Source organism: Protopterus annectens, chromosome 9.part0 (assembly GCF_019279795.1).
Source record: "Protopterus annectens isolate FY-2018-M chromosome 9.part0, PAN1.0, whole genome shotgun sequence".
NCBI classification, from domain to species: domain Eukaryota; kingdom Metazoa; phylum Chordata; order Ceratodontiformes; family Protopteridae; genus Protopterus; species Protopterus annectens.
The window spans coordinates 1,592,711,459-1,592,738,648 of NC_056743.1; the positions used below are offsets into that span (position 1 = coordinate 1,592,711,459).

The 27,190-nt window shown below is 39.0% G+C and overlaps 1 protein-coding gene across 2 annotated transcripts in view; it reads left to right on the top strand.

Moving 5' to 3' along the window:
• The window catches only part of LOC122812201 (transforming growth factor beta receptor type 3-like), a 715,443-nt gene that overhangs the window by 540,624 nt on the left and 147,629 nt on the right, over positions 1–27,190 (top strand). For both annotated transcript variants that reach the window (XM_044084533.1, XM_044084534.1), the window contains exon 10: positions 23,356–23,509. In XM_044084533.1, coding sequence (XP_043940468.1) covers positions 23,356–23,509 — 154 coding nt within the window. The remainder of the gene's footprint in view (positions 1–23,355; positions 23,510–27,190) is intronic.

The window sequence follows — 27,190 nt, forward strand, 5'->3', positions numbered from 1 at the left end:
TAAAGTTTTTTGTGATGTAGAAACTTTCACAGATTTGACATGTTGCTCTATGTACATCACACCACTAGAAATGTAGTCATGGTGGATGCCCAAGGCATAAATTCTGTTAATGTGACATACATATACAGAAGACCCATCAGTAATAAGTATTCAAGAGGAGCAGTGTTTGCAGGAATAAGTCTCCCTGGGCTTATCAATGATACTATACACTGCAAGTAGCCCCTCCCCCTGACTCAGGCATGATCTTCATGTGAACATCACTTTTGTTCACAATGGAAGGACTTGACCCAATGATTTCTATCAACTCTCTGTTTTTTGTCGTCACCTTCTAGCTCTCATTATTAATAATTTAATCTGTGTACTGCCAATAGAAGAAATTAAAACAAAGGCATGTGACAAATCAGTATTATTGGCTGTGATCGCCTGCCTTAATTTTAAGCTCAGTACAGTGTTTTTAAGTATAGAAGGTACAAAGCAGACCTTCTGTTAGCCATGTCATCAGCCAGAAGACTCACACACTCTTCTTGTGACCTTTATCAGTAAACAAGTTTGCTAGAAGATCAGCTTGATGAATTAACACCTCATTCTCTCGGTTCTGTCCATGCAAAGTAGTACATTGGGGAATGAGTGCTCATCTTTAATTAATCTTAATGCTGTAATCAATTCATTTTTATGACCTTGTTATTCATGAAGTTTGGTAGGCAAATAGAAGAAATGTAAATAATTATTGCCATAAGTGTCCTTCATAAAAACTGTCAAATATTTTCCTGTTGTTTCAATGTCTAAGTAGCTGGACCACCAGGGGAATTAACTACTTTTTATTAACTCATTGCATGCCAGTTTAATTGTGATTATAATTTTAACTGTGTGTATAGCAAGTGGTAATTTTGTACGCTTGGGATAATTGCCATTTTCATTCTTGAGAGAAGGGTAATGGGCATTGTTCTATTGTTCTATTATTTAAATTGCTGTCTGGTCACTAGCACTGCTTGTACTAACAGATTGCTTGCCACTACTTTATTTTGCACTGTGCTACACAGGCACAACTCTGTGCTTAGTTTTGCTGGGCTCAACACAAATGGGTTTGACTACAATTCTGGGCCCTAGATCATCAAGGAAGTGACTATTTTTTTTATTAAATCACTGAGCTTAATTTAATGTGACCGTGATTTTCACTGTGTGCCAAGTTAGTGGTGATTTTATTTGCTTGGTGCTACTGACATTTTTAATTTTGAGAGAAAAGAAACAAGGTATTGTAACTTTTAAACTGCTATTTTTCCACAGGTAGACAGCAATTGCTGGATATTTCATGGAAAAGACAGAGGTACCTGGGAACATGTTTTTTGGGAATGTACAAGTTGGTAGATTTTAGAAATTCTCTACATGGTATTTTGTTAGAAATGCTGGGGATGCAAATTATTTTAACCATGGAAATTATTCTTTTGAACTGGGATATCGAAACTGAATTGCCTAGTTGGCTGGCAAAAACATTTACTTGGAAAGGAATATCAAAAATGAAAGCGACTATAGCGGAATTGTTGAAAGTTGTAAAGGAGATAAAAGAACTGGAGGTGGGATCTTTAAAAAAGGGAAGGAATAAACTACATATAAAGAAAATGAGTTTGTGACAATACATACTGAATAATGTTCAGGAGTGACATTTCATTCATGGAAGACAGAATTTGACCAATATGTATTATGTCAAACTGAATAACTACTCACAGCGCCCCATGTCTAGAAGTGCAGCTGGCTCAGTTAGTACCCTGGGACAGTATTATGAAGCAGTACCCCATCCCCTCAGCTCTTCAAGTGAAGACCAAAAGAAAAAAACTTCACTGTAATAAGCCATATGTGACTGGATTATTACAGTTAGATCTATGCACCGCCGCACAGCCCTCCAGCAAAAAAAAAAAAAGCAGACATTCCTTCTATTGGCACACCAACCAGGTGACTAGATATATGACATGTTCCCCCCTCCTATAGCCCCAGCCATTCGGGTCCCTTTTCTGTACCCTGCCCCCAACCTTCCTTTAACATATTTTATTAAAAAAAAGAAAGCATTTCTGTTTTTAAACTAAATATAGCAAACAGTTGGTAAAGTTTACACCTGCTCTGATGGAGCAGTTCAGCACTCAGGTTTTAGTTAAAAAAATAAAATAAAAAATTATTTTTAAACTCTAGCAAACTCTGCCTGCATGGAGCACTACTGTGCTCAAATTTTAGGTTAACAAAAATAACATTTTTTTTTAAACTGTAGCAAACTGCTTGCTACAAATGTAGCAAACAGTTGCTACAGTTTATAACCTGCCTGCACTGAAGGCTACAGTGCTAAGGTTTCAGTAAAAAAAAGATTTTATTTGACTTCTAAACTGTAGCAAACTTTTTTTCTACATCGTAGCAAGCAGTTGCTACAGTTTAGACAACACACAAAGCATTACAGCACTCAGGTTTGACTGCAAATGCAATACCTTTTAAAAGCTGGTATTGGGAATGGATGATAGTGCCCCCCCAACACTTTGCACCCGTTGCCCTTTCCCTCCACCCTAGCTATGCAATTGCCCACTTCCATACCAGGTTTACCAACTCTCCTTCTACCACCCGCCCGACTACTCTGGTATTGCTGGGGCTGTTCCTAAGGGCATCCTGGGGACTTGGCCATCTGGGGGTTGCTTTTATATTCTCTGCCCACTCCCTTTTCCCATCCTCCTTACTCATCAATTATGTCTGATGGCAAATACCCTCTTTGGACCACACCTCCCCTTGGGGAGCATCATTGATAAGTGCCCTTCCACTCAGGATGGACACACCTATCTCTCCCTGCCACTCTTTCAGTCACCTAAGCTCAGCAATTTAACCTGCACCACCTAGGCTGTAGTCAGGGCTTTACCCTTCCACAACGATCGAGCAACTTGTTAACCTGAATACAATTGTAAGACAAAAATCATATTAGTATAATGTGTATAAAAGAAAAACACTTGTTGTAATGCTTTGTATTCTCTTTTATAAATGAATGCATACTCATGTTAGTTTGTGATGTTAATAAAAATATTTAAAAAAAATCATTTAAATTGCTGTTGGTTACAGGCATTACTCACCTTGATCAGTGGTTGTCTGGTTATTTGCTACTACTTTATTTTATTCTGGATATGTAGTTCTATGCTTAGTTTTACTGAGCTGCTTAGTCTGACTGCATCGCGTAGCTATGAATGCCACAGTTTCCACATTGCTCTTACTGTGGATAAATTGCACTGTTTTATTTCCTTCCAAAGCCCAGACATTCTTTACCTAGAATACCTGCTTTATTACATACATTGGATAATAGCTACTAGCCCATGGTTTCAGAGCCTTAATACTCGGTACATGACTTATTGTTTCCAAGTAACTGTTTCACAACTTAGGAATACACTCTTATTTTCACAAATTATGATCAGAAAGACATTCTGTCAAATTCCTCATGACTAGTGCTCATTAACCCAGTGAAATATTTACGTATGGCATTATAATGTCTATCTAATCTGTAGTAAATAAACAGTTTTTGTTTGAACTATATTGAGAAATCATGTATGGATTTTGCAGCCCCATCCTCCTGTTACTTTCCCAACCTTCAAATGTTTCCAAGATGTGCAAGGCTTGCTGCCCCATCCCATATAAAATCTATCATAATGCTCATTGTTGACTTCAGATAAAGTCCCAGAATGCCCTTTGGGAAGGGTTGAATTGTGTACAGCATCAAGGATAACAAACAACAAAGTGCTTTTACTCTTTTACTCTCTAAGTTCAAGCTTACCATTTTCCGTCTCTTAATGTCCCATTTCAGTTTTTTCCTCCTACATTTTGTTAACTGATACTTGTTTGAATTTTCCTAACCAAACACACAGAAATTAAATATGTCTTGTTTTCCACAAAAATACTCTATTTGTGTTAGTAGATTATTAAAGGACACAGATGTAGTTTTATTTTCATTAATCTTATATCCAAAAAAATTATATCACAGCAAGAGTTTCTCCAGTTTGAATCTCAGTCTGCATGTCCTCCCTGTGTTTGCATGGGTTTTCTCCAGATGCTCTGGTTTCCTCCCACATTATAAAGACATAATAAACCACAACAGTGAATAGCTGTAAATCCAGCAGCTCAATCAAAAAAAAAAAATTAAAACAAATTAAACTACTGGAATAAACAGAAAAACACATCTTGTTTAATGTGCAAGTCAAACTTTAGCCAAAAGAATTCTTCAGGCACTGAATTAAACCATGAGACACAGAAATTATTTAAAACCAACCCATAAAACATGACAGGAAATTAATTAATCCAACAATTACTCTTGTTCTTGTAGACTCTTAAGCAAAGGTTTTAAAGTAAAAGTACCATTTAGTCCAGGTGGTAAATGTGCTTTATGCCCAAGTATCCACCACATTTCCTCACTCTCTGTGAGAAGCTTAATGTCACCACCATGTAATGGTAAATAAATAACCTTTAAAATTGCAAATTTAAAACTATGCATATCACCTTTCCCTAATATGTGTTTGTACAATGCATTTGTATTTACTTTCTGCCTTATATCTGAAAGGTAGTTACCTATACGCTCTTTCAGCTTCCTATTAGTCATGCCTATATAATATCCATCACATGCTATGCACAGTGCAATATATACTACATTTTGTGTATTACAATTACCATAGGGTTTTAAAACAAAATTATGATCCAGTACTGGAAGTTTAAAGGTCTTTTCAGGATAAAAATAATCACAGTAGGAACAATCATTACATTTAAAGAGCCCTGATTTTACACTCACAATGCTAAGTTAGTTCTTTGACTGCTCTTTGTAACATAGTACTTGTTTAAATGAAGCACTGCGTTTATAACCAAGCTTAGGTTGTGATGGTATAATAGTGTTGAGCTCTGGTGTATCAGTTAAAATAAACCAATATTTATTTAAGACCTGTTGTACCTTATAAGTATTTTTGTTATATGTCAACATACATCTTACTTTTTCTTTACCATTCTTAACCTTTAATTTCTGCTGTTCAGCTGAAAAAAAGTAGGTCTAACAAAACCTCTACGTTGTTGAATTACGTTCTCATGACCTAATGTGATTTCTCTGTTATGATAATCATGTTTATGAAAATCAACAGCCATGGACTCTAGTTGTTTAAGCATAATTGAATCATAGTTATTAAGTCTAGCAACACGATACAGCTGACACTTAATAATATTTTTAAACATGAAAGAGGGGTGTATACTTATACGATGTAAATAATTATTCTTTTTAACCAATTTGCTATGCACTTTACTACATTTAGATATTAAAATGTCCAAGAATGTAATTTGTGAAACAGATATTTCATGTTTAAATTTCAAAAACGTAACAGTACTAGAAATATATTCTACAAAATTATTAAAGCTAGATTCATCTCCCATCCAGACCATAAAAAGGTCATCCACAAATTATCTATAAAAACCTATGTAATTAATAAAGGGATTAATTTCAGATAAAATATACTTGTCGTCCCATATAAACATGAGAATATTAACGTGTGTATTGATGAAAGGGGTTCCCATCGGCACCCCTTTCGTTTGGTGATATACATTTGTCCTAAAAAAATACATTATTTTGTAATAGTAATATTAATAAATCACAAATTAGTGGAATCCTATCTAAAGAATAGTCTGAATATTTACATAAAAATGTACATACCATCTACCCTACATCATGTGCAATGATCGTAAAATGAGAATCAACATCAAGTGTAACAAAATAGGCTGATGTTCAGCAATTCCCTGTGACCAAGCATAAAATTGCTCAAGAAACACTGTAGTATCTTTCAGAATTGTACTAGACTTATCTAACCAGGGTCTCAGCTGTTTTTCTAAATACTTGGACATGGTCTCAGTGACCCATCCCCCTAGATGAAACTATCGCTCTCGCGGGAGGTTTTTGTAGACACTTGCGTATCTTGGGTATACCATTGATCACTGGTAACTTCGGAGTAGTAACAATAAGATAATTAAATAAATCAGCTGTAATTCTGTGACAATCATGCATGAAAACAATAGCCTTCTTAACGGTTAAAGCAATAGCATTACTCTCTCTTCTACTAACATACTCAAGTGTGCTATAACATAAGTGTGCTAGCTTGCACTGCATTTGAATTGTTTTGACTGCTGTTTTAGCTACTTTTCTGTATGTATATATATATATATATATATATATATATATATATATATAAAATACATTTCCTGTAACTAGTGTAGTCCAGATTCAGATTTGCTGTATCCAGGACTGTATGTAAGCTTCTGAGCCCCCCCCCCCAAGCTTTCTGTGTTGGAGGGAAGTCTTCTAGCTTATCAGTGGGAGTGGTAAGCACTAGGTAACCTATCTACCACATAAGGAGTGGTTCTGGCCCAGAAATTGTAGTTATTGGCCGTTTGAGCAGTTTTTCTATCTCTCTCAACTTTCTGATTTAAAAGCCCACATTTGCACTTGTTTCCCCCCTTTCCTGTAACTAGTTTAGTCCAGATACAGATTCTTACTTTTAGCACTTGAATTTGCTTATTCGTGATCAGCACTTGTTCAGAACTTGTAAGCACTAAATAAGCTACAAATTACTACAGCACTCAACCTTCCTCATTACCTAGTGGAAAACAGTTTTTGTACTCACTTTCCTCACTTATCTAGAGGAAAATAGTTTTTTATTCAGGCATGTCCAAGGGTCAGCTCCCAGTGCTCTCTCCTGTCTATCTGATGAATCTGGGCATCTTGGGGCAATGTAGAAATTGCCTCATATACACAGACAACCCTCTCCTCCTACCACACAACACTGCAACCTGTGAGAGATGCACTTATCTAGCCAAACTGGAGGTAAAGCTCTCTCCAATCAAGACTGAACTTGACAGTCAAGAGGAGAAGGTAAACACTTGCACCACACCACACTCATCACATAGTCTCACTAAATCTACACCACCAAAATCCACACATAGAAACACAAAAACATTCCTGGTGGCTCTCAATAATAATCTGCTCAAGCAACAGAGACCTCCAAAGCAGAAACACAAGCAACCTCCACCCCCCCAACACAACCCAAATGACACATAGCCCACAGATTCAGTGTGCCACTCAACCACAGCCAATAAGGCAAAACAACGTACCCAACACACTAGTCATAGGCAACTCTATAGTCAGGCACACTGATGTCCCACTCACCAGGCTAAACAAGGAGAAGGTTACTGTCAGCTGCCTGTCAGGTGCCTGGATCTGCCACATAACCCACACACTCAGGTCACTCCACAACAACTACAAATATGACTCTGTCATTGTCCATGTTGGTGTGAATGACCTGAGACGTACCTCCCTGGACTACATGGAAGAGCTCTCCGATCTTGTAGCCCAGGCAGGTATGACCCTAGCCCTGAGTAGCATTCTGCCATCACCCAGAATGATGCCGCAGTACAAGGACAAAATGATTGACTTCAACAATTGGCTAAGCTTCTGTTGCCATTCTAAATGGATCCAGTATCTGTCTGGCTGGGATGACATGGTCGACAGACCATGATGCTTTGCCAGAGACAGACTGCACCTGTCACCCCTGGGATTCCGGATACTGACTAAGGTTCTTGCCGCCCCTATAGTGCCTTTCTTAGGCAAGGTTCAAATGACAAATTCACCACTGTAACAGGAACAGGCAAGCAAAAACTGAGGGTGATGCTACTCAGTGCTAGAAGTCTAAATCTCAAAATGCACTCACTTGAGGCACTCCTTAAAATGAAGAACATTGATATCTGTGCAGTGACTGAGACCTGGTTCAAGGCTCCAGAGAGCACCCCTGCACTACCAGGCTATAACTCATACCACACTTTTTGGCCATGTAACCTGGACTGGAACACCAAAGGCAGAGGTGTGTCCATATTCATTAAGGATATCCACACCTCCAGGCTAGTTGCTCAGCATAATGCAGCCAAGGTTATCCAAGTGCAACTAACTCTGGGCAAAACTGCAATCCAAATTGTAGCTTGCTACAGATCACCCACCATGCCCCAGGATTCCCACTCCTCTTTTCTTGATGTACTGGAAAATATTAGGGTTCAACCAAACACCCTAATAATGGGTGATTTCAACTACCCCACCATTAACTGGGAAAACTACTCATGTACCAACTGCTTTGCTCAACGCTTTTTGGAATTCATAAACTCCAATGCCCTGGATCAACTTATCCACACCCCCACCAGGGGCAACAATATCCTAGATCTAGTCATTACCAGTATGAGTGACCGGTGTTCCACACCTGAAGTCAGTGCCTCATTGGTCTGATCCAACCATAAGCTAATTACCTTACATATCCACATCCTGCCTCCACCCCCCATTAAGGAAACCATGGTAAAAAATTTCTCCAAAGCCATATTCTTGCTTCTTAAGACAGAAGTGGTGAACTTCATGACATCCATGCAGATGGACAATACAGTTACAACTACTGAATCCTACACAATTGCACTTTATAAGCACTTACATGAGTGCATGGATCGTGCTATCCCAAACAAAACCAAGATGCTATCCTCCAAAAAAAGGAAGCCAATCTGGTGGTCCCCTGCCATAAACAAACTGTACAACAGAAGGAAGAAACTCTTTCAAAAGAAAGTAAAATCCCACGAGTGGAGGAGCTCCCTGGTCAGCCTCAGTAAGAAGCTGCGATCCCTGATAAAATCCTCCAAAGCTAGTTATGAAAACAAAATTGCCACTGATTCTAAATACAACCACAAAGCATTCTATAGCTATGTCAAGAATCTCAATGGCAACACTCAGATCTGCTCTGAGTTAAAGCACAATGGCACTAAATATACAGACCCAACTGATATTGCCAACATCCTGGCAGACAGGTTCAGTGCTAACTTTACCCCCCCCCTCTCACCCCCTAAAGAGCGCATCTCTATACCGGAAGAATGCAAAGTTCCTTTAATCACGGCTGCACAGGTAAAAACCACACTCTCCAAAGCCAAGAACACAACATCCATGGGACCAGACAACATCCCAGGCTGCGTTCTACATGAACTACAGAATGAACTGGCACCCCACCTAAGTACCATGTTCAATCATAGCCTCACCTCAGGCTTTGTGCCTGCTGAATGGTGCACAGCAACGGTTATCCCACTCCACAAGGGGGAAGCCATCATGGACCCCGGGAACTACCACCCCATTAGTCTGACGAGCCTGGTCTGCAAGGCCATGGAATGTATCATCATGGAACTTATAAACAAAGACATTGGTAATCTCCAAACTCTGGATCCCACCCAGTTCGGGTTTGTAAAAGGCAGATCATGTCTCCTAAACCTTATAGACTTCTTTGAAGCAGTCACCAAAGCCGTAGACAAGGGTAAGGTGGTTCACACAGCCTATCTAGATCTTGCCAAAGCTTTCGACACCATCTCCCACTCTGGTATTATAGATAAACTCACTAAACTAGGTATAAATCACTATGTCACAAGATGGGTTGCCAACTGGCTAACTGACAGAACCCACACTGTGAAAGTAGCAGACTTCAAATCCGACTTCAGACCAGTGACAAGTGGAGTACCACAGGGTTCAGTCCTGGGTCCTCTCCTGTTTGGTATCTATTTCTCTGAAGTACAGGCTAATACAGAAGGTCTTTGGCTAACAAAGTTCGCAGATGACTGCAAATTAGGAGCCATAATCGAAACTCCTAATGATGTGGACATCCTACAAAAGGGCTTCTCTGAGACAGATGCCTGGTGTCAAAGCCATGGCCTCAAGCTCAGTGCCAAAAAGTGCATTGTCATCCCCTTTGGTAAAAACTCTGCACCCATGAACTACAACATAGGCGGTAGTATACTTAACACCGAAAGTGTGATAAGAGACCTTGGGACACAGGTGGACAGTAGTCTCTCCTTTGATAATCACATCACCACAGTAGTCAGGAAATCCTTCTATGTGGCACACCTCATCACAATAGGTTTCTCATCCAGAAAAAAAGAGGTCATTGTTCTCCTCTACTCATCACACATTAGACCCATTATAGAGTACAATGCCTCTTTTGGTATGTACCGCACAAGACATCTACAACAATTGGAAAGGCCGTAGAAATACCTCACAAAGAAAATTACTGGCCTCAAACAGATGCCCTACGCAGACCGAATCAAAAAAATCCAGCTTTACTCCATCACATATCGCCTACTCAGAGGTGATCTCTGCCTAACATACAAAGCTATGTCAAACCCAGAGCTGTTAGACATGCTGCACTTAAAGAAATCCCAATCCCTCTGAGCTACACGCTCTAGGGACCTAAATCTTGTCACCACAATAAGCAGAACATACCGGAGGGATAGATTCCTGTCCCAGAGACTTCCCATACTCTGGAATAAACTACCTATCTATATCAAACAAAGCTCCTCATTAGCACTCTTCAAGAAAAATGTTTATGATTGGATGGGAAATAGGAAATTCAGCCCGGGGATCACCTCTGTGGCTCTGCTCGACTCTGGCACAGGAAAATAATTTTCTTGGGTGGCAAAAGCCAGGGTACCTTTTTGGCTGGGCTTGTACAGGCCCAGGGCCGATAGCCTAGTACCTACCTATGAACCTATGAACTAATGGCTATATAGCGTTTTTAATTACAATATCATCATTCGTAATTAGAGAATGTATAGCTTTGAATTGTTCAATAGTTAAATTGTGAAACTTATTACATGTTCCAGCATTATATAATTTATAGATTTCTCACTCAATGGCCCTTTCAAAAACTTGTAGTATAGTATTATTGTAAGGTATAAATAGACTACAACTCGTGAATGGATTTACTCCATAACTACTATCAGTACAAACATTAATTTTAAATTAAAATTCCTTACAAACTGCTTGATTTCTAATAATATAACAGAAATATCAATAGTCTTTGACGGCACAAATGTTAAACCTCTAGTTAAAAAATAAAGTTCAGTTCAGTCAGCCTATATTTAGATAGGTTGAAAATCACCTCCTCGTTTGACTCCTCATGACCAGTCGATTCGTCTGCACGATTCCCTTGCTATCGTTTATCAGGCTCTTCATTCTTGCCTTTGGTTTGAGCATTGGGAGAAGCTGTTCTAGCAGTAGTGGAAAATCCACTGGGTCTAATGCCCATACAAGATTACCATCAACAGTTGTGCAAAAATTATTATTAGTAGTAATGACAGGCTCGGAAACCGTATTTGTCATTAGTTCTTGAGGAGATTATAAAGACATGCATTAGGTGGACTGGGCACACTAAAATGGCCATTGGTGTGTGTGTGTGTGTGTGTGTGTGTGTGTGTGTGTGTGTGTGTGTGTGTGTGTGTGTGTGTGTGTGTGTGTGTGTGTGTGTATATGTGTGTGTGTGTGTGCACACGTGTGTGTGTGTGTGCACACGTGTGTGTGTGTGTGTGTGTGTGCACACGTGTGTGTGTGTGTATCTGTCTGTGTTTGTGTATGTCTGTCTGTGTCTGTTCTGCCTTTGTGTCTGGTATGAAAGAACAACAGTGGCAGGTCTAGCCACCCAAAGAAGTGAACACTGACTCTAGAAGATTTTCACTGCTGATGTAACACCTCGACCTTATGTGCAAAATGAAAAAAAGACAGTATGGATAGACGGAAGAACTTTATATCCAAAAAAAGGAGAAAAACGTCTACAAATATAAAAAAGTCCTGCTCAGATTTTGTCAAATACACTAACACATCATCCATAAATAAAGATGTCATCATGCCTTTTACTCTAATTCAATATCTGTATGTTTTTTTTATTTATGTATCATCACAGATATTGGCCCAAAAATGAGAAAACTGCAAAAATGGACACACTTGATACCTCACCCTAGATAAGCTAAAGAAGAATAGACCTCAATTCAGCATTACATGTCATTGAATTTGAATATGCTGTCACTATTCATGCCACAAATTTCTTCCTAAGTCTAAAGGCACTCATCATAATGAACCACTGCACCCTATCAAATACCTTTTCTGCATATAAACTTAAAGTTAATAATTTGCCCTGTGTTATGCATCCTTTATTAATAACCCTATCTTTAAAAAGTTGTCTAATGTCTGGCTCCCCAAACAAACCATACTGATCATTTATGATCAATTCATGCACATAGCTGGCTGGAGGAATAGCTATAGTAGTCATAGATAATTGTGGTCATGAATGAATATAGGTATTTGTCTATATGAAGATGGCAAACATGGAAACTTTTCCTCCTTTGAGAGTTACCACTACAGCTGCTTATTTCCACGTGGCTAGTTATTAATCTGAACAGACCAATACAGTGCATAACAGTAGTGAAAAAAGATCCATGGAGCTTAATCAATCTTTGGGGACTCAGAACAAAGGAACAGTCTTGGCAGTAAACAGTAGAGTCATCAGTTAATCAAAGCCATTGTTTACTGACAAAACTGGTCTTTTTATTTTCTTGTTTCTCCTAATGATGGATTCAACACCTTGTATTGATTTACTTATCAATGAGCTAGGTTATTAATCTAATTGTAATAACCTCATTAAAAAAACTCACCAAATTTCAAACCACTTTGTCATCACTATTATTATTAGTAGTAGTAGTAGTAATAATAATAATAATTGGACTACATGAAAAGAGACATTGAGGAGCTCTCTGATTATGTAGCCCAGGCAGGTATGACCCTGACCTTGAGCAGTATCCTACCTTCACCAAGAATGATGCCACAATACAGAGATAAGATGATCAGCTTTAACAATTGGCTTAAACACTGGTGTCATTCAAAGGGGATCCAGTATCTGTCTGCCTGGGATGACATGCTGGACAAGCCACGCTGCTTCATGAGGGACGGCTTGCACCTGTCACCCTGGGATTCGGATATTGGCAAAGGCTCTTGCCACCCCATAGTGCCTTTTAGGCAAGGCTCAAATTCTAAACCTACCACCCTAGAACACAAAAAGGAAAAAACTAAGGGTAATGCTGCTCAATGCCAGAAGTCTAAATCTCAAAATGCACCGAGGCCCTTCTCAGTATGGAGAACATCGATGTCTGTGCTGTGACAGAAACCTGGTTCAAGGCTCCTGAGAGCACCCCAGCTATCAGGTTTTACCTCATATCATGCGTTCCGCCCCAAAATCCGGACAATACCAAGAAAGGGGGGGTATCCATATTCATCAAGGACACCCACACCTCAAGACTGGTGGCAACGCATGATGCATCGGAGACCATCCAGGTGCAATTAACCATAGGCAAAACTGCTCTGCAAATTGTAGCATGTTACAGGCCACCCTCACAAACTCAGGAACCTCACATGGCCTTCCTGAAAACACTAGAGGGATAAATGTATCACCAAACACCATCATACTAGGTGACTTCAATTACCCTAATATAGACTGGGAACACTACTCAAGCCCAAACACCCTAGCCCAAAAGTTCCTGGAATTCATAAACTCAAATGCCATGGAACAACTAGTCCCCATCCCCACAAGAGGAGATAACATACTTGATCTCATCATCACGAACATGGGAGCACAATGTTCAACACCATAAGGATACCCCTGACTGGTGTGATCAGATCACAAAGAAATCTCGCTGGAGGTCTTCATCCCACCCCACCTGAAATAAAAAGACCACAGTAAAGAACTTCTCAAAAGCCGACTTCACACTTCTAAAGACTAGTGTGGTCTCCTTTAAGGCCCCGAGCGGGAAAACAGTACTCAAGCCGCTGAATCACTTACAAATGCCTTCTACCAGCACCTGCAGGACTGCATGGATAAGGCAATCCCAAGCAAAACAAAGACTCTTTGTACCAAAGGCAAGCGTCCAGTCTGGTGGACCCCAGCCATAAATAAACTCTACAACAAACGAGGAAGCTACTACAAGATAGAGCAAAATCCTTAAAAGGTAAGACACCCTTGATCACTATAAGTAAAAACTAAGAGCTCTCATAAAATCATCCAAAGCAAATTTCGAGAGAAAAATAGCTAAAGACTCAAAAGACAATCATAAGGCCTTCTTTAGCTATGTTAGAAACCTAGGAGGAAACTCCCAGATATGCTCAGAACTAGTTCAAAATGATGTGAAGATTACTGATCCTACAGACATTGCCAACATACTGGCTGACAGGTTCAGTGCAAACTTCTCCCCTCCCCAAAGGAGAGATATCTATACCAAACGATTTCAGCCCCCAAACATCTCCAGCGCCCAAGTGAGAACTGCTCTCTCCAAAGCAAAAACACAGCATCCATGGGACCTGATGGTGTCCCCGGCTGTGTGCTCCACGAACTCAATGAGGAATTAAACCCACAGCTAGGACAGCTGTTTAATCAAAGTCTTACCTCTGGATACGTACCCAGGAGTGGCGCACTGCAACTGTGGTCCCACTTCACAAAGGCGGTGCCTCCACCGACCCTGGAAATTACCGCCCATTAGCTTGACAAGCCTTATCTGCAAAGCCATGGAGAGGATCATAATGTACCTCATAAATAAAGACATAGGGAATTTGCAGACTTTGGATCCAACCCAGTTTGGCTTTGTCAAAGGCAGATCATGCCTTTTAAACTTGGTTGACTTTTGAAACAGTCACCAAAGCCATTGATGAGGGAAAGGCAGTCCATACAGCCTACCTCGATCTGGCTAAGGCCTTCGATACAATACCCCACTCGGGTATCATTGAAAAACTCATCAGCTTAAATGTTAACCCATACATCACAAGATGGGTTGCAAACTGGCTGAGTGACAGAACCCACAGGGTCAGAGTTGCTGGCGCCATGTCAGACTCAAAGCCTGTCACAAGTGGTGTCCCACAGGGCTCACTCCTGGGCCCACTCTTGTTTGGCATCTACTTTTCCGAAGTAAAAGCAAACACAGGAGGGTTATGGCTGACAAAGTTTGCAGATGACTGCAAACTGGCCATAGTAGAAAACACATCTGACACAGATATCCTTAAGAAGGGTCTCACAGAAACGGAGAACTGGTGCCAGAGCCACGCCTAAAGTTAAATGCCAAAAATGCATAGTCATACCCTTCGGGAAAAACAAGGTTACCCCTAGCTACCAAATAGGTGGCAATCCACTGAGCACAGAAGAAGTTATCAGGGACCTGGGGACCCAGGTTGATAGTAGTCTGTCATTCGACACCCAAGTAGCTAAAGTAGTTAGGAAGACCTTCTACATTGCCCACCTTATCATGAAGGGATTCTCATCTAGATCAAGGGAGGTCATAGTCTCCCTTTACTCATCACTCATCAGACCAATGATTGAGTACAATGCCCCATTCGGAATGTATCTGACCCGACACTTGCAGCAGCTGGAGAGGCCACAAAAGTTCCTCACCAAAAGGATAAAGGGTCTCAAAATATGTCCTATGCTGCCCGACTGAAAGAACTCCAGCTCTATTCAGTCGCTACGCTGCTCAGAGGTGACCTTTGCCTAACATACAAGGCCATGTCAAACCCAGATTTGATGAATATGCTTCACCTCAAAAATCTAGATCCATCAGAGCCACAAGGGGGAGACTTAAACCTCGACACGGCTATTAATAGGGCGTGCTGGAGGGATAGATTCATCACCCAAAGACTCCTATGCTGTGGAACAAAATCCCGGTACATGTGAGGCAGAGCACCTCGCTGGCCTTGTTCAAGAGAAATCTTGACCAATGGATGGGAGATCGCAGATATACCCCAGGGATTACCTCAGTGTCACTGCTCGACAGAGGCACAGCAAAATAATGGGTATAGTTCCCCATACTAAAGGGGTGGCGTAAGCCACAAAACGATGGGCTAGGCTTGTAAATGCCCTTGGGCAGATAGCCTAGTATGAACCTATGAACCTATGAACCTATAATAATAATAATAATACAATACTGAACCATATTGTGCATGGAAGGAGTCTGGGTTGCAAGATGGGGGAGTTGCAAGCAGTAATGCAGAATGAGAGGGGACATTAGTGAAATCACAGAAGCAAGACTGATGACAAGAAGGGTTGGAGCACTGGTCCCTGGATATAAGTTTCGCGTGAATGACAGAGGAAAGAAGGCGGTAGGTGGAGTAGCAGTCTGTATAACAGAGGTTATCAGATGTGTCTTCAGAGAAGAAGGAGAACACTAAACCACAAACAGGGCAAGGGTGTAGCTGGTGTTAGAAGTTAGGTTACGTGCTTTGCCAACTAAAATGAAGGAAGAGGGCAGAGCTGATGAAATGATACAGTGTATCATCCCTAGACACAGCAAGATAGGATGAAGACAAACTGAGGAAAGAATAAAGGAGTGGGGTAAGAAGACGAGGGTAATATGCAGATTGGAATCTGCTAGGAACAAACAGAGTAATATGGGGATCTGAATCTGCTGTGAACAGACTGAGACATTGCACATTCCCGGGAAGACATGGAGTGCCAGCTGGATGAAGTATTTTTTTAAACACCTTTATTGAATTATTACTTGTGACATAGGCAAATGTACATTTATATAAAAGTAATCAAACTGGCCACAAGGATGGAGGCATATTTACAAATATTATACTTCACATATATTGCAATATATCATATAACCTAAACAACATTACATAAATTATTCAATTCCTACCCTTTTTTTGTTAATCAAGAAACAACTTTATTACTACAAGCATACATTTATATAAATGAAAACTAACCACACCAACACAATCCTAGTGCAAGCATTTTACATCACAAACCATACTGAGACACTCCCAGTTGCAAACATTATACATCACTTATAATTTATCCAATCATTTTCAGTCAAACATTAAATAGCTCATTTAAGTCCTGCCTTCTTATCCTGTATGCATTGTTCCCACAATTCCCATTTTTTCCTATGTAGTTTGCTCCTACCTTTTTCTAAAGATCTCAATTCCATTTTTTTATCTCTGTTACTATATTCACCACTTCTAGTGTAGTTGGTTTAGATTTTTCTAGTATATTTGGTTTCGATGTTGCTTTCCATTTTCTAGTAATTGCTTTTTTGGCAGCCACCATAATTAGATACAGCAAGGCCTTACTGAAATTCTAATCCAAGGGTTCAACTAACTGGTGCAGGACTGTACCAGAAATGATAGCATTCTGGACAAATAGCCTCTTCTTACCATGTGTTTGGTGTTGCTAGAAATTCTTTCTACCATGTACTACCAATCCTTTGTGTTATCTTATCAAGGTCTAGAAAAGTTATAGTTCTGCTTTATTCATCCTCTATTAGGAGCATCATTGAATTCAATACCCTCTTTAGCCTGTACCTTGCTAAGCCTCCAAACCAGCTTGTAAAACCTTACTGTTTCATCATCAAAGGGATCTAAGGTCCTAACACCCTTAGCTACCCTAATACACTAGCAGCCTCTTGCATGTAGGTATCTACATAGCCTTCCATGCTATGAACAGCCTTGCAGTCTTTGAGCTCCATTTAAATAGTACAGGTGTGCAAGCAAACACCTGCTCTGGAGACCTAAGCTTAAACTGCTATTTTTACATTATCAGCTGGCATGACAGGTACCTAACCTAGCACACCCCTATTTCTAGAATCAACTTTCCTTAACATATAAAGCAGATTACTTCCTTATCAATGTCTAAAATTTTTTCTGGATGACTGGATGGGTGATCACAAATTTTCACCCAGGATATGAGCTGAAATTCTTATTTACCAGCAGACAGTATTACTCTCCAACCAGTACTGGGTGATATGAGTTTCTCAGTGGTGTTTTGGGCATAAGCTTGTTTGTAACTTATATACCTATGGCCCTTATCAGTGAAGATGGCGACATGGGTGTCCATGTTAAGGCCCTGCTAATTGCATCACTGTGTGCTTTAGAATAGGGAGGAAGTGTAAAAACAAAAAGAAAGAAAATGGCATTGGATATTGGAAGAGTGGACTATTCTGTAGGTGTGAAAACGGTCAAAAGTTAGGAAATTAAAGGATAAACAAGCTATGGGAATGGGGAGGGACTGAGTACTCAGGCCTAAGGACAGAGGTGTGTGGAAGAAGCAAAAAGATAAAAAGAGAAGAAGCCAATGTGGCTAAATAGGAATATGAGGCTGGCAGCTGGAGCATAGATAGGGAGGTGGCAAGACACACAGTGCAAGGAAAACTAGTAAAAAGACAAAAAGATGTTAAAGGCAGCAAAGACTAAGTTGAAATAGGGTTATCGCAATGGATCAAGGAGGGAAACAGGGGCATTTTAGGTGCATGACAGGAGCAAAGAAGGGAGGAGCCTAAGTACCCAGGCAGAACAAAGATGGCAAAGAGTTCAAAGAGGCCTTGTAAAAGCAGAGATATTGCCAGAATACTCTACTTCAGTCCTCACAAAGGGAAGAAAGAGGGGATGTCATTCTGAGAAGAAGGCTGAGAATAATGGGGGAGCAGTTGAGAGGCACCAGCATAGAGTGGTTGGAGGTGTGGATAGAGCAGGCTGCTATTAGGGAGGATAAAGCACAAAAACCAAGAGGGTGGCCTCCAAAAGACCAGTATATTGGCAGACCCCCTGTGGAGTTCTTCACCAGATCACTCACTATTGAGAAGTATTGGAGGGCTGGAGAACAGCAATTGTGGCACCCACGGACAAGGAAGAGAAGAGAAAAAAAACATCAATAAAACTACAAGCCTACCAGCATAACAACAGTGGTAGGGAAAGGAATAGAGAGAATCTTGGGGGGAAGGATGGTAGCATTTCCAGAGGAAAACAATATTCAGGACAGAAACCAACATGAGTTCATGACCAGAAAGAGATGAATGTTAAACATGATCCAGTGTTGTGATAGGATACAAGGGAACTTGCTTGGAGAGTACCAATAAATGTGATCTAGCTGACTTCAGCAAGAAGTTTGATTATCTCCTGCACAGAAGGCTTGGCAGGGAAACTGCAGCAGATGTGGGTAGGATCAGATGTGGGGACTGATGAAATGGAGATCTGCATTGTCTGAGATTACTGATACTGAGAGAAAAGGTCAGGTATTAGGGCAGTGAATAGCAGAGTGGGACATGAGTCTGTAATGGGCCATCTTAGCCATAACTGAGGGAATATAGAACTGGATCAATATCTTTGCTGGTGACACAAAGATGGATGTAGGAGTGAAAATTGGGGGAGAAATCTAGTGAAGAAGTATTTGGAAAGTTTGAACAAAAGGTCAGAAAGGTGGCAGTTGAAAGTACACTCAAACATATAGAAATGACTGCATTTGGGTCACACTAATCATGGTATGAAGTATCAACGGAAGGGGTAGAATTGATGGCAACAGTGCTGGAAAATGATCTGAGAGTGTTACTAACACCGGGATTGGATCACCAGGAGCACAGTGAGAGAACAAAGTAAGCAACAGCAGAATGCTGGTTTGTATCCTCTGGGAGAGATTCCAAGGAAGTAATTGTTGCACTTTATAGGATCTTCATTAGACCATACCTTGAGTAGTATGTGTAGTTCTAAAAGTCATATGAGGAAGCAGACATTGGGCTGCTGAAAGGAATTTGAAATAAACCACAAAAATGATATATATGCATGCTTGCATGCATGTGTGTATGTGTGTATATGTCTCTATCTATCAATATACTGTCTTTTTTTATATATATATATATATATATATATATATATATATATATATATACATACAGCACACACACACACACACACACACACACACACACACACACACACACACACACACACATAAATCTACAATGAAAATGGTGCTTCTTGAACATCAAAGCTGCTGGCTGAGCTTCCTTAAAACCAAGAAAAAAGAACCACAGAGTGCAGCCAATCTTAGCTGAGAGTTCAAAGTAATCAAGCACTTATAACTTGTTTAGAAATCGATACTCCTTTATTGAAAAACAAAAATATTTAGTGGATTTCATAGCTGGAGGATTGTTATTATGAAAGTTCCCAATTTATTTTGTTGCTTGTATCAGATTAAAGATGGTGTCTCTGTCTTAAGTCAGTTTAAGTTATTCATGGTGTGCTGGGTATGATCTAGTATCTATAGATGGGTCTACTGATGATGATCAAATGACCCAAACTTTAACATTCACAAAGTTGACCAGAAAATGTAGACATTGCAAATGTCGACATGCTACTATGCATGTGGTGAGCTATAGCCATGGCACATGCAAAAATAAAAAAATAAATAAGAGCACCCCCACACCCCCTGCTAATTATATATATGATCAAACAGATGCTGACTCTCTATAATGACAATCTTCAGTGCTCCCATATGTATATATATATATATATATATATATATATATATATATATATATATATATGTATACATATATATATATATATATATATATATATATATATATATATAGATAGATAGATAGATACAGATATAGATGCAGATACATGCATGGGATAAGCATTTGGTCACCATACAACAAACATGACAATACAAAAAGATCAAAAACAAAAGTAATACAAAAAGATCAAAAACAACAGCTATCAAAACTGCAAAATAATAAGCCAGCTCCATGGCATAAAAGGGGAAAGCTATGGCTATGCTGCAAAGAACCTAAGTTCAACTAGCAGCTCATGTACCTGTAGAAGCTGGCAGGTGAGGATGGCACTGAGTGGCTACTGTCAACTTACCCATCATGTGTGGGGGAGGTAGCTATGACTCACCATTTTGGTAACAAACCAGGTGTTGCATGCTTGGAGCATGAACCTGTGAGCCTGAGCTGCCTGCAAACATGCAGCCAATGTGAGAGAACGTGTGGAGGCATGATACCTAGATCTGGTAGCACTGAGGTAGAGCTCAATATATCAGCGCATGGGAGTGGTGCTTTAACCACCCACTAAAGAGGAAAGCTAGCCCACTCCCTAACCCCTGACTCTTGCCATGGAGTGGAATGAATGGGCTACTAAGCATCCTGGACATAAATGAATGGGTCATAAGACTCTCAACTTGCCCACTGCTCTCACCCGCAGATAGAACAAATGGGTCAGTTAGGTTAAAGCAGTGGAGATATCAGGCAGGTCTGTTGAGGAACAAAAAAAAGACTGCAGCATAATGTCACCACCAAACAAACCCTGCTGCCACACCACTACTCAGAAAGTGTTAAGTCATTACCATTGTACTTCTATGGTGCTGCACAGTGTATGACTATTGTAGATTTCCCAGTATTTGGAAGAGAACATACGGTATTCATAATGAAACTTCTTGTATTTCCTCACTACCTATAAAAAGGTAAAATAGTGCCTCTGCACAGTATCTAACATTACTTCATCAATGAGTGACTATCCAACATAGTAAATATCTCCTGGATACCCCACAGACCAGTGCACAACCACAAACTCAGGAAGTTCTTGAATATTACTTTTAATAACCTACAGCAACAGGAATGGCAACAGTGTTGCACATCACATAACTAACATACAAAAAAAAACAGAAAAATGAAGCATGAATCCTTCAGGGAATCCACTCCTCCCACATGCTCTTTACATATATATACCCAATGGTCATAAAAGTGCAAATACAAAACAAAGCAATAGTCAATAGAATACAAAGTGAAATAATAAGTCTGATTTAAATGGCATCATTGTAAAATATAATTTCAACTTGAAGTGAAAACCATTTTGGCAGAAAGCATGTCCGCATATATAAGGAAAGCGAGAGAGCAGCATATCTACACCACTGGTGTGCACCATCAAATCAGTGAAACTCCCTAAAATGACCACATTTTTGCTACTCACATGACTATAGGAAAGTATACACTATGTACACAGAAAAGAGACATTAACCGCCCAACACTGTAGTCCACCTAAAACAACACTTTAACTCAAACTCTACCTTAGTTTATCATAAGACCATGGAATAATACATAAAGAAAGTGAGAGAATGGAAGAACTGAAATATGGATGACATTCCTAATTCTTTTACAGGTTCTTTCACCAACTATAGAGCATTGCTATGCAGATTTCAAAGACCCCCAGTAATATTAATTTACTTTGTGGAAAATATCAGAATGTAACCAAACAGCACAAAACAAGAAAACTTGAAAGAACACGTAATCCAGTACCATAAAGGATGTCCTGTTGTCTTCAAGGAACCAGTACGTTGAGTAACCAAACGAAAGTTTATTGCACAAAAACAAGGTTCAAATCCATAAAATCACACACTGTCCATTAAGCGCTTTCGTCTCCTACCACGGGAGACTTTGTCAGAATAAAGTTTTATCTCATAGAAGGTCTTAAATAGATTCCCAATTAACACCGCAAGACATGCAGGTTTACCGAAAAAGTTCAGGCGCAATCAAGACAGTCTGTTGATTGCTGTCTTGATTGCGCGCCTGAACTTTTTCGGTAAACCTGCATGCCTTGCGGTGTTAATTGGGAATCTATTTAAGACCTTCTATGAGATAAAACGTTATTCTGACGAAGTCTCCCGTGGTAGGAGACGAAAGCGCTTAATGGACAGTGTGTGATTTTTATGGATTTGAACCTTGTTTTTGTGCAATAAACTTTTGTTTGGTTACTCAACGTACTGGTTCCTTGAAGACAACAGGACATCCTTTATGGTACTGGATTACGTGTTCTTTCAAATATCAGAATGTGTATGTTTATATAAATGCTCAACGCTGTTAAATGTTTTTATCACTTCAATAATGATTTCTTTGTTGTATAGTCTGGAAGTTATTTGTTAAATTTCATTATTAAGTTGAACTGTTTTACTGCTTCTTTCTGAATTTCAGTTTTAGTATAGATATCTATTTTAGATTTAGTTATTCATAAGGCTGCAACTTCAGAATCAGATGCTATGAAGATTCACAGAAGAGTATGGCTGAGGTTAAAAGTGAATTTATAGTGCATAGAAATACCAGTTTTAGACCACAACTTAGTTCTAATGTACTGTTTGATATTAGCATAGCCACTAAAGTACAGCACAAAGAATTGAGGTTTGCACTGACATACAGCTTGGATTGAATACTTTATGGTAATGGGGTCTTAAAGAATCACACTGTGGTAGGTAGAGTTCCATCAGGATTTCTTATAGACAAGAAGAAAACATTCTTTAAATGTTTTAACGTGTGTCACCTCTAAATTATTGTAATGCTAGCATACATTTTACTTTCGAGAGATACAGTGTTATTGGATCTAATTTAAGTTTGGGTGTGTCATTTTTTTATAACAATAATTTTTTTTCGCTGCGTTAAAAATGACATTATGTGTATTTCATATTCATTTTGTTGCAGACTTAGTCCACATATAATCTGCTTCATTTGTAATAAGCTTTTTGACTAAAAACAGAAAATACATCAGAATAATGAACGATTAATGTATCTGACAGACTGCCTTACATTTTCAGATTAATGATGTGCCAATGAAGATTTAAAAAAATACATATGAATTTGGATATAATTTCTTATTTATGGTTTGTAACTCTGGAATTGCAGTGTGTCCCTCTGGATGAAGTGTGTACTGGCAGTAGCTCTAACCAAGAGTTGGCAGTGGGAATCTTCAGTCGAACAGTCTCAAAGCCCATGATTGTCCTGATAGATACTGAGCTCGGATTTTCAGACAATCACAAAGCACCACCTGAAGCTGAAGGTGAGACATTAATATCGGATACTTTGTTTAGAAACTTCATAAGTTACTAAATACATTTTCCATGATTTTACTTCTCACACTGTACTTTTAAATGAATGCTGCATGTGAAGTCACTTGTACCATTGCAGCCTCAGTAACACAAACCAAACTATGAGTCTTCATTAGAGAGATTATACTGCAAAACTACTTTTGGAATAAACAAGCAGAGTACTGCAGACAGCATCAAACAGCTTCACTGCAGTAATGACGTTTATAAGGAAAGGTACCATTTGTGTTCTTGCTATGTAATGAGGTGTCTTGGAAAGTGAGGGATGAGTTGCTGCCTAATACTTTGCCAATAACAGAAGTGCAGCATATCATAAGCATATCATAACTGACCACTTGGCACATCACTGCTATAAATGTAAATGGATTCGGTCATTATATTTGACGCTAACCCAATGGGGTTCAATTATGTAATAACGTGATATGCTGTTGTGCTAAAATAATACAGAAGATTATTATAAAGTCTCCATTCATAAGCAGATCTGATTATAACTAAATTATAGCATATGGAGCATGCTGATTATTCTCCAAAACTGAGGTAAAAGGCAACCTTATTATGCACCTCTCTAACATTAAAGTGGGGCATAACAAGTTTTGTTATGCACATCTTAGAACTGTTATGGTAGAGAATCTCTAATGAATACGCAGTAGCCACCATAAAACATCACCGAGAACAAAAAAGAGTTTTTAAAATCTGTAAAACCCTTCTTGCTGCCACTCAAAAAAAGGCACAGTAAAGTGCTTACCAGCTTTTGAAGCTGTCAGTCTGTCTGAGGGGTCTTAACGTTTTATGGTTTTCATAGGAACATAGGAAAAGTATTAGGCAGACCATCACAGGGACTATAAGATGTCTACCAATATAGACATTTAAAAAGACACACTTAAAAGTTCCTAATACAATTTCAAACACGTAATAGTGCACACCTCTCAAAGCTGTAAATCACATTGTTCTTCACTTTTTTCAGTAACTAGCAGTACATCAGAGTAGCTGAAGCTGAATGTGCTACAGAATTATGACGACGTTTGTCCAATCATAACCAAGTAGTTATGTGTTTGCTTCACTCTGCTCTCAAGATGAATTCCATGACATCCATCTTGAACATAAAACAACCAATTTAGTTATGATTGGAATCTTGTTCATAATCCTCTGTGCTATAGGTCTAAGTAATGGATGCTAAGAAATTCCCCTCAAGATTGAAGGTAAAGATTTTCTTGACATTTGTTCGGAGAACACATATTATCGTAGTTACAACTGGAGACCAGCCTTTAATATTTTTAATATATGGAGAGTTACAGAAACCAAATAAAAAAGTGACAGGTCTGTAACAACATTTTAGCCTGTTAGTTTAATAGCACTGCACTTCACTTCTCACTTCATTATTGTGACAATTTAAGATGTATTACCATTTTTAAAGCTGTTGTTTGTTTTCTATTTCAGCATCCTAGTGGCTACCATCTCTGTGGCAGTTTGAGATTATCATACTTTTATAACATTGATCTTCATAATTAAGAAGCTCATTATAACAAAGTTACTTTAATCTCATTTTCAGGCTATAATCAAAGTGCTCCCTTATATTACATACAGGATTATAATCAGATTTACAATCATAAATCAGTAGTTTATCTAGGGTGAGATGAAGGGGGCAGCCATCCCAGGTGCAAAGTGTTAGGGAGCGTGATCAACAGAAGCTGATCAATCATCGGAGTACTATTGGCATTCAGAAATTAATGCTGATATTGCATTTGTGGTCAGAACTGAAGCATCTCTTTGGCACACCATGTGTTGCATAAACTGGGGCAACTACCAAGGTAGCAAGCAGTTGCTACAGTTTAACAGGAAAAAAAGTTTTTCTAGTAAGTCTGATTGGAGAAATCCAATCATAAATTGTTTTTTATACACGGAGTGCTGGTTGCTACTAGTTACAGAGAAAAAAAACTGTAGAGTACAAAGTGATAAAAGCTGTAAAGCTCACAAAATATCCCACAAAACTGCTATAAAATATTGTAGTTGTTTCCATTTGCTGGATGTTGGTGTTCTTGGTTTTACTCATTTTGCAGGATATTTTGTGAGTTATTAGTTGCCTTTCTCTGCATTCTCTGCTTTTTTTGTTTTATAAAAACAGCACAACACTGCCACACAGGCAATAGCCAGCAGTAAAGTGTGCTACCATAAGAGCTTTAAAAGGTGCTAGACATTTACTTTTGTTTATTGTTCTCCCTATGTAAAATGTACTACAACAATCAAAGTACTTCTGTTCCTGTTACTCTTTAGTGGAGGCTGCAATGTGTACTGAAGCATGAGCCTTCCCAAAAAGGTGTAAGCGGTGCAGGGAACTGTTATGAATGGGCCTTGTGGCACACAAGTATATATCTTGCTTTTCTTTTGCCAGTTTTGAAGTATTAACAGTGTGATTCGTGTTTTACAATGTTATTATCATTTAATTACGAATGACCTGTTACTAGTCATCTTTGCACTTAGTCATTCCTGAGTGCATATCAATGACATTTTCCCATAATAATGAGTTATCTCATCTTCAAGACAAACCTTGATGAACTGGAGATGAGGCAGCACTGCAATAATCTCTGGGTGGCTGGCTTAAAACAGGGATCCGAGGGTAACAGCAGGATTATATTTCTACAACATCATATTCCATGGGTGTTAAACTTCCTGAAGACACACATGCTAGAGCTACTGATTATGTTACAGAGCCCTGAAGCTACTGCCAGACAAGTATAGTAAGCCCAGATTTGTCATTTTAAGCCCTTAAACTTTCTATACCTACAGCTAAAAGTAAACTCTGTTAGAAAAGACAAATCATTCCTGTTCTGTAGATCTCTTGGATGTCTGTACCAAGATTTTGCCTTTAACACAATAACAAAGAAAAGGGTCGTCTTGCAGACTAAACCCTTTTATTGTGGAAATACATTTCAGATTCAGATCTGATACCCAAACACTATATCCATACAACTGGAGAATAAAGACTTTGTGACTCCCCTGACCCTGCCATGGAATTTCTACCATAAAGCCAAGTATGACAATCCCTGGATATGTGGTAATAGATGTATTATGCACCCCCTAAGGGTCCTATTGCACTTATAAGATGGGCATCGGTACTTATTTTGCAGTTTAAATTGTATATTTAATAATGTATGCATGATAATTATACATTTTATACTGTATTCAGATGTAAAATAGTTCCTCCACCAATTTTCAGAGTCTGGTTGTTTTGAGAGTAATGACATTTTAACTATGTGGGATTTTGGCATGAAATTTTCAGGATAGTTAAGTTTAGGAATTCTTCCGTTAGATAGTTGTATATCATTGCACATTTCTATTTGTAAATGTCATCTTGGCAACATTTATTCAGATTATATTCTGGGCCTGAATTTGTCAAATTCATTGTCACTGTTGAAAGTCCATAAATAGTATATGGAAACAGTTGAAAGTCTGTAGATAGTATATGGAAAATTTGAGCTCAGCCTCTTAAGTTTTGGTAGAGTTATGAGCACTTGTTGAGTGTTGCCTACTTTCACTATATGATCATTGTACAAGGTATAGCTTTCTAAGTAAGTAAAACTTTGGTATGAAATTTTAATATAGTCATTGTATGCACTCTTCTAACTATCTAGTATGCA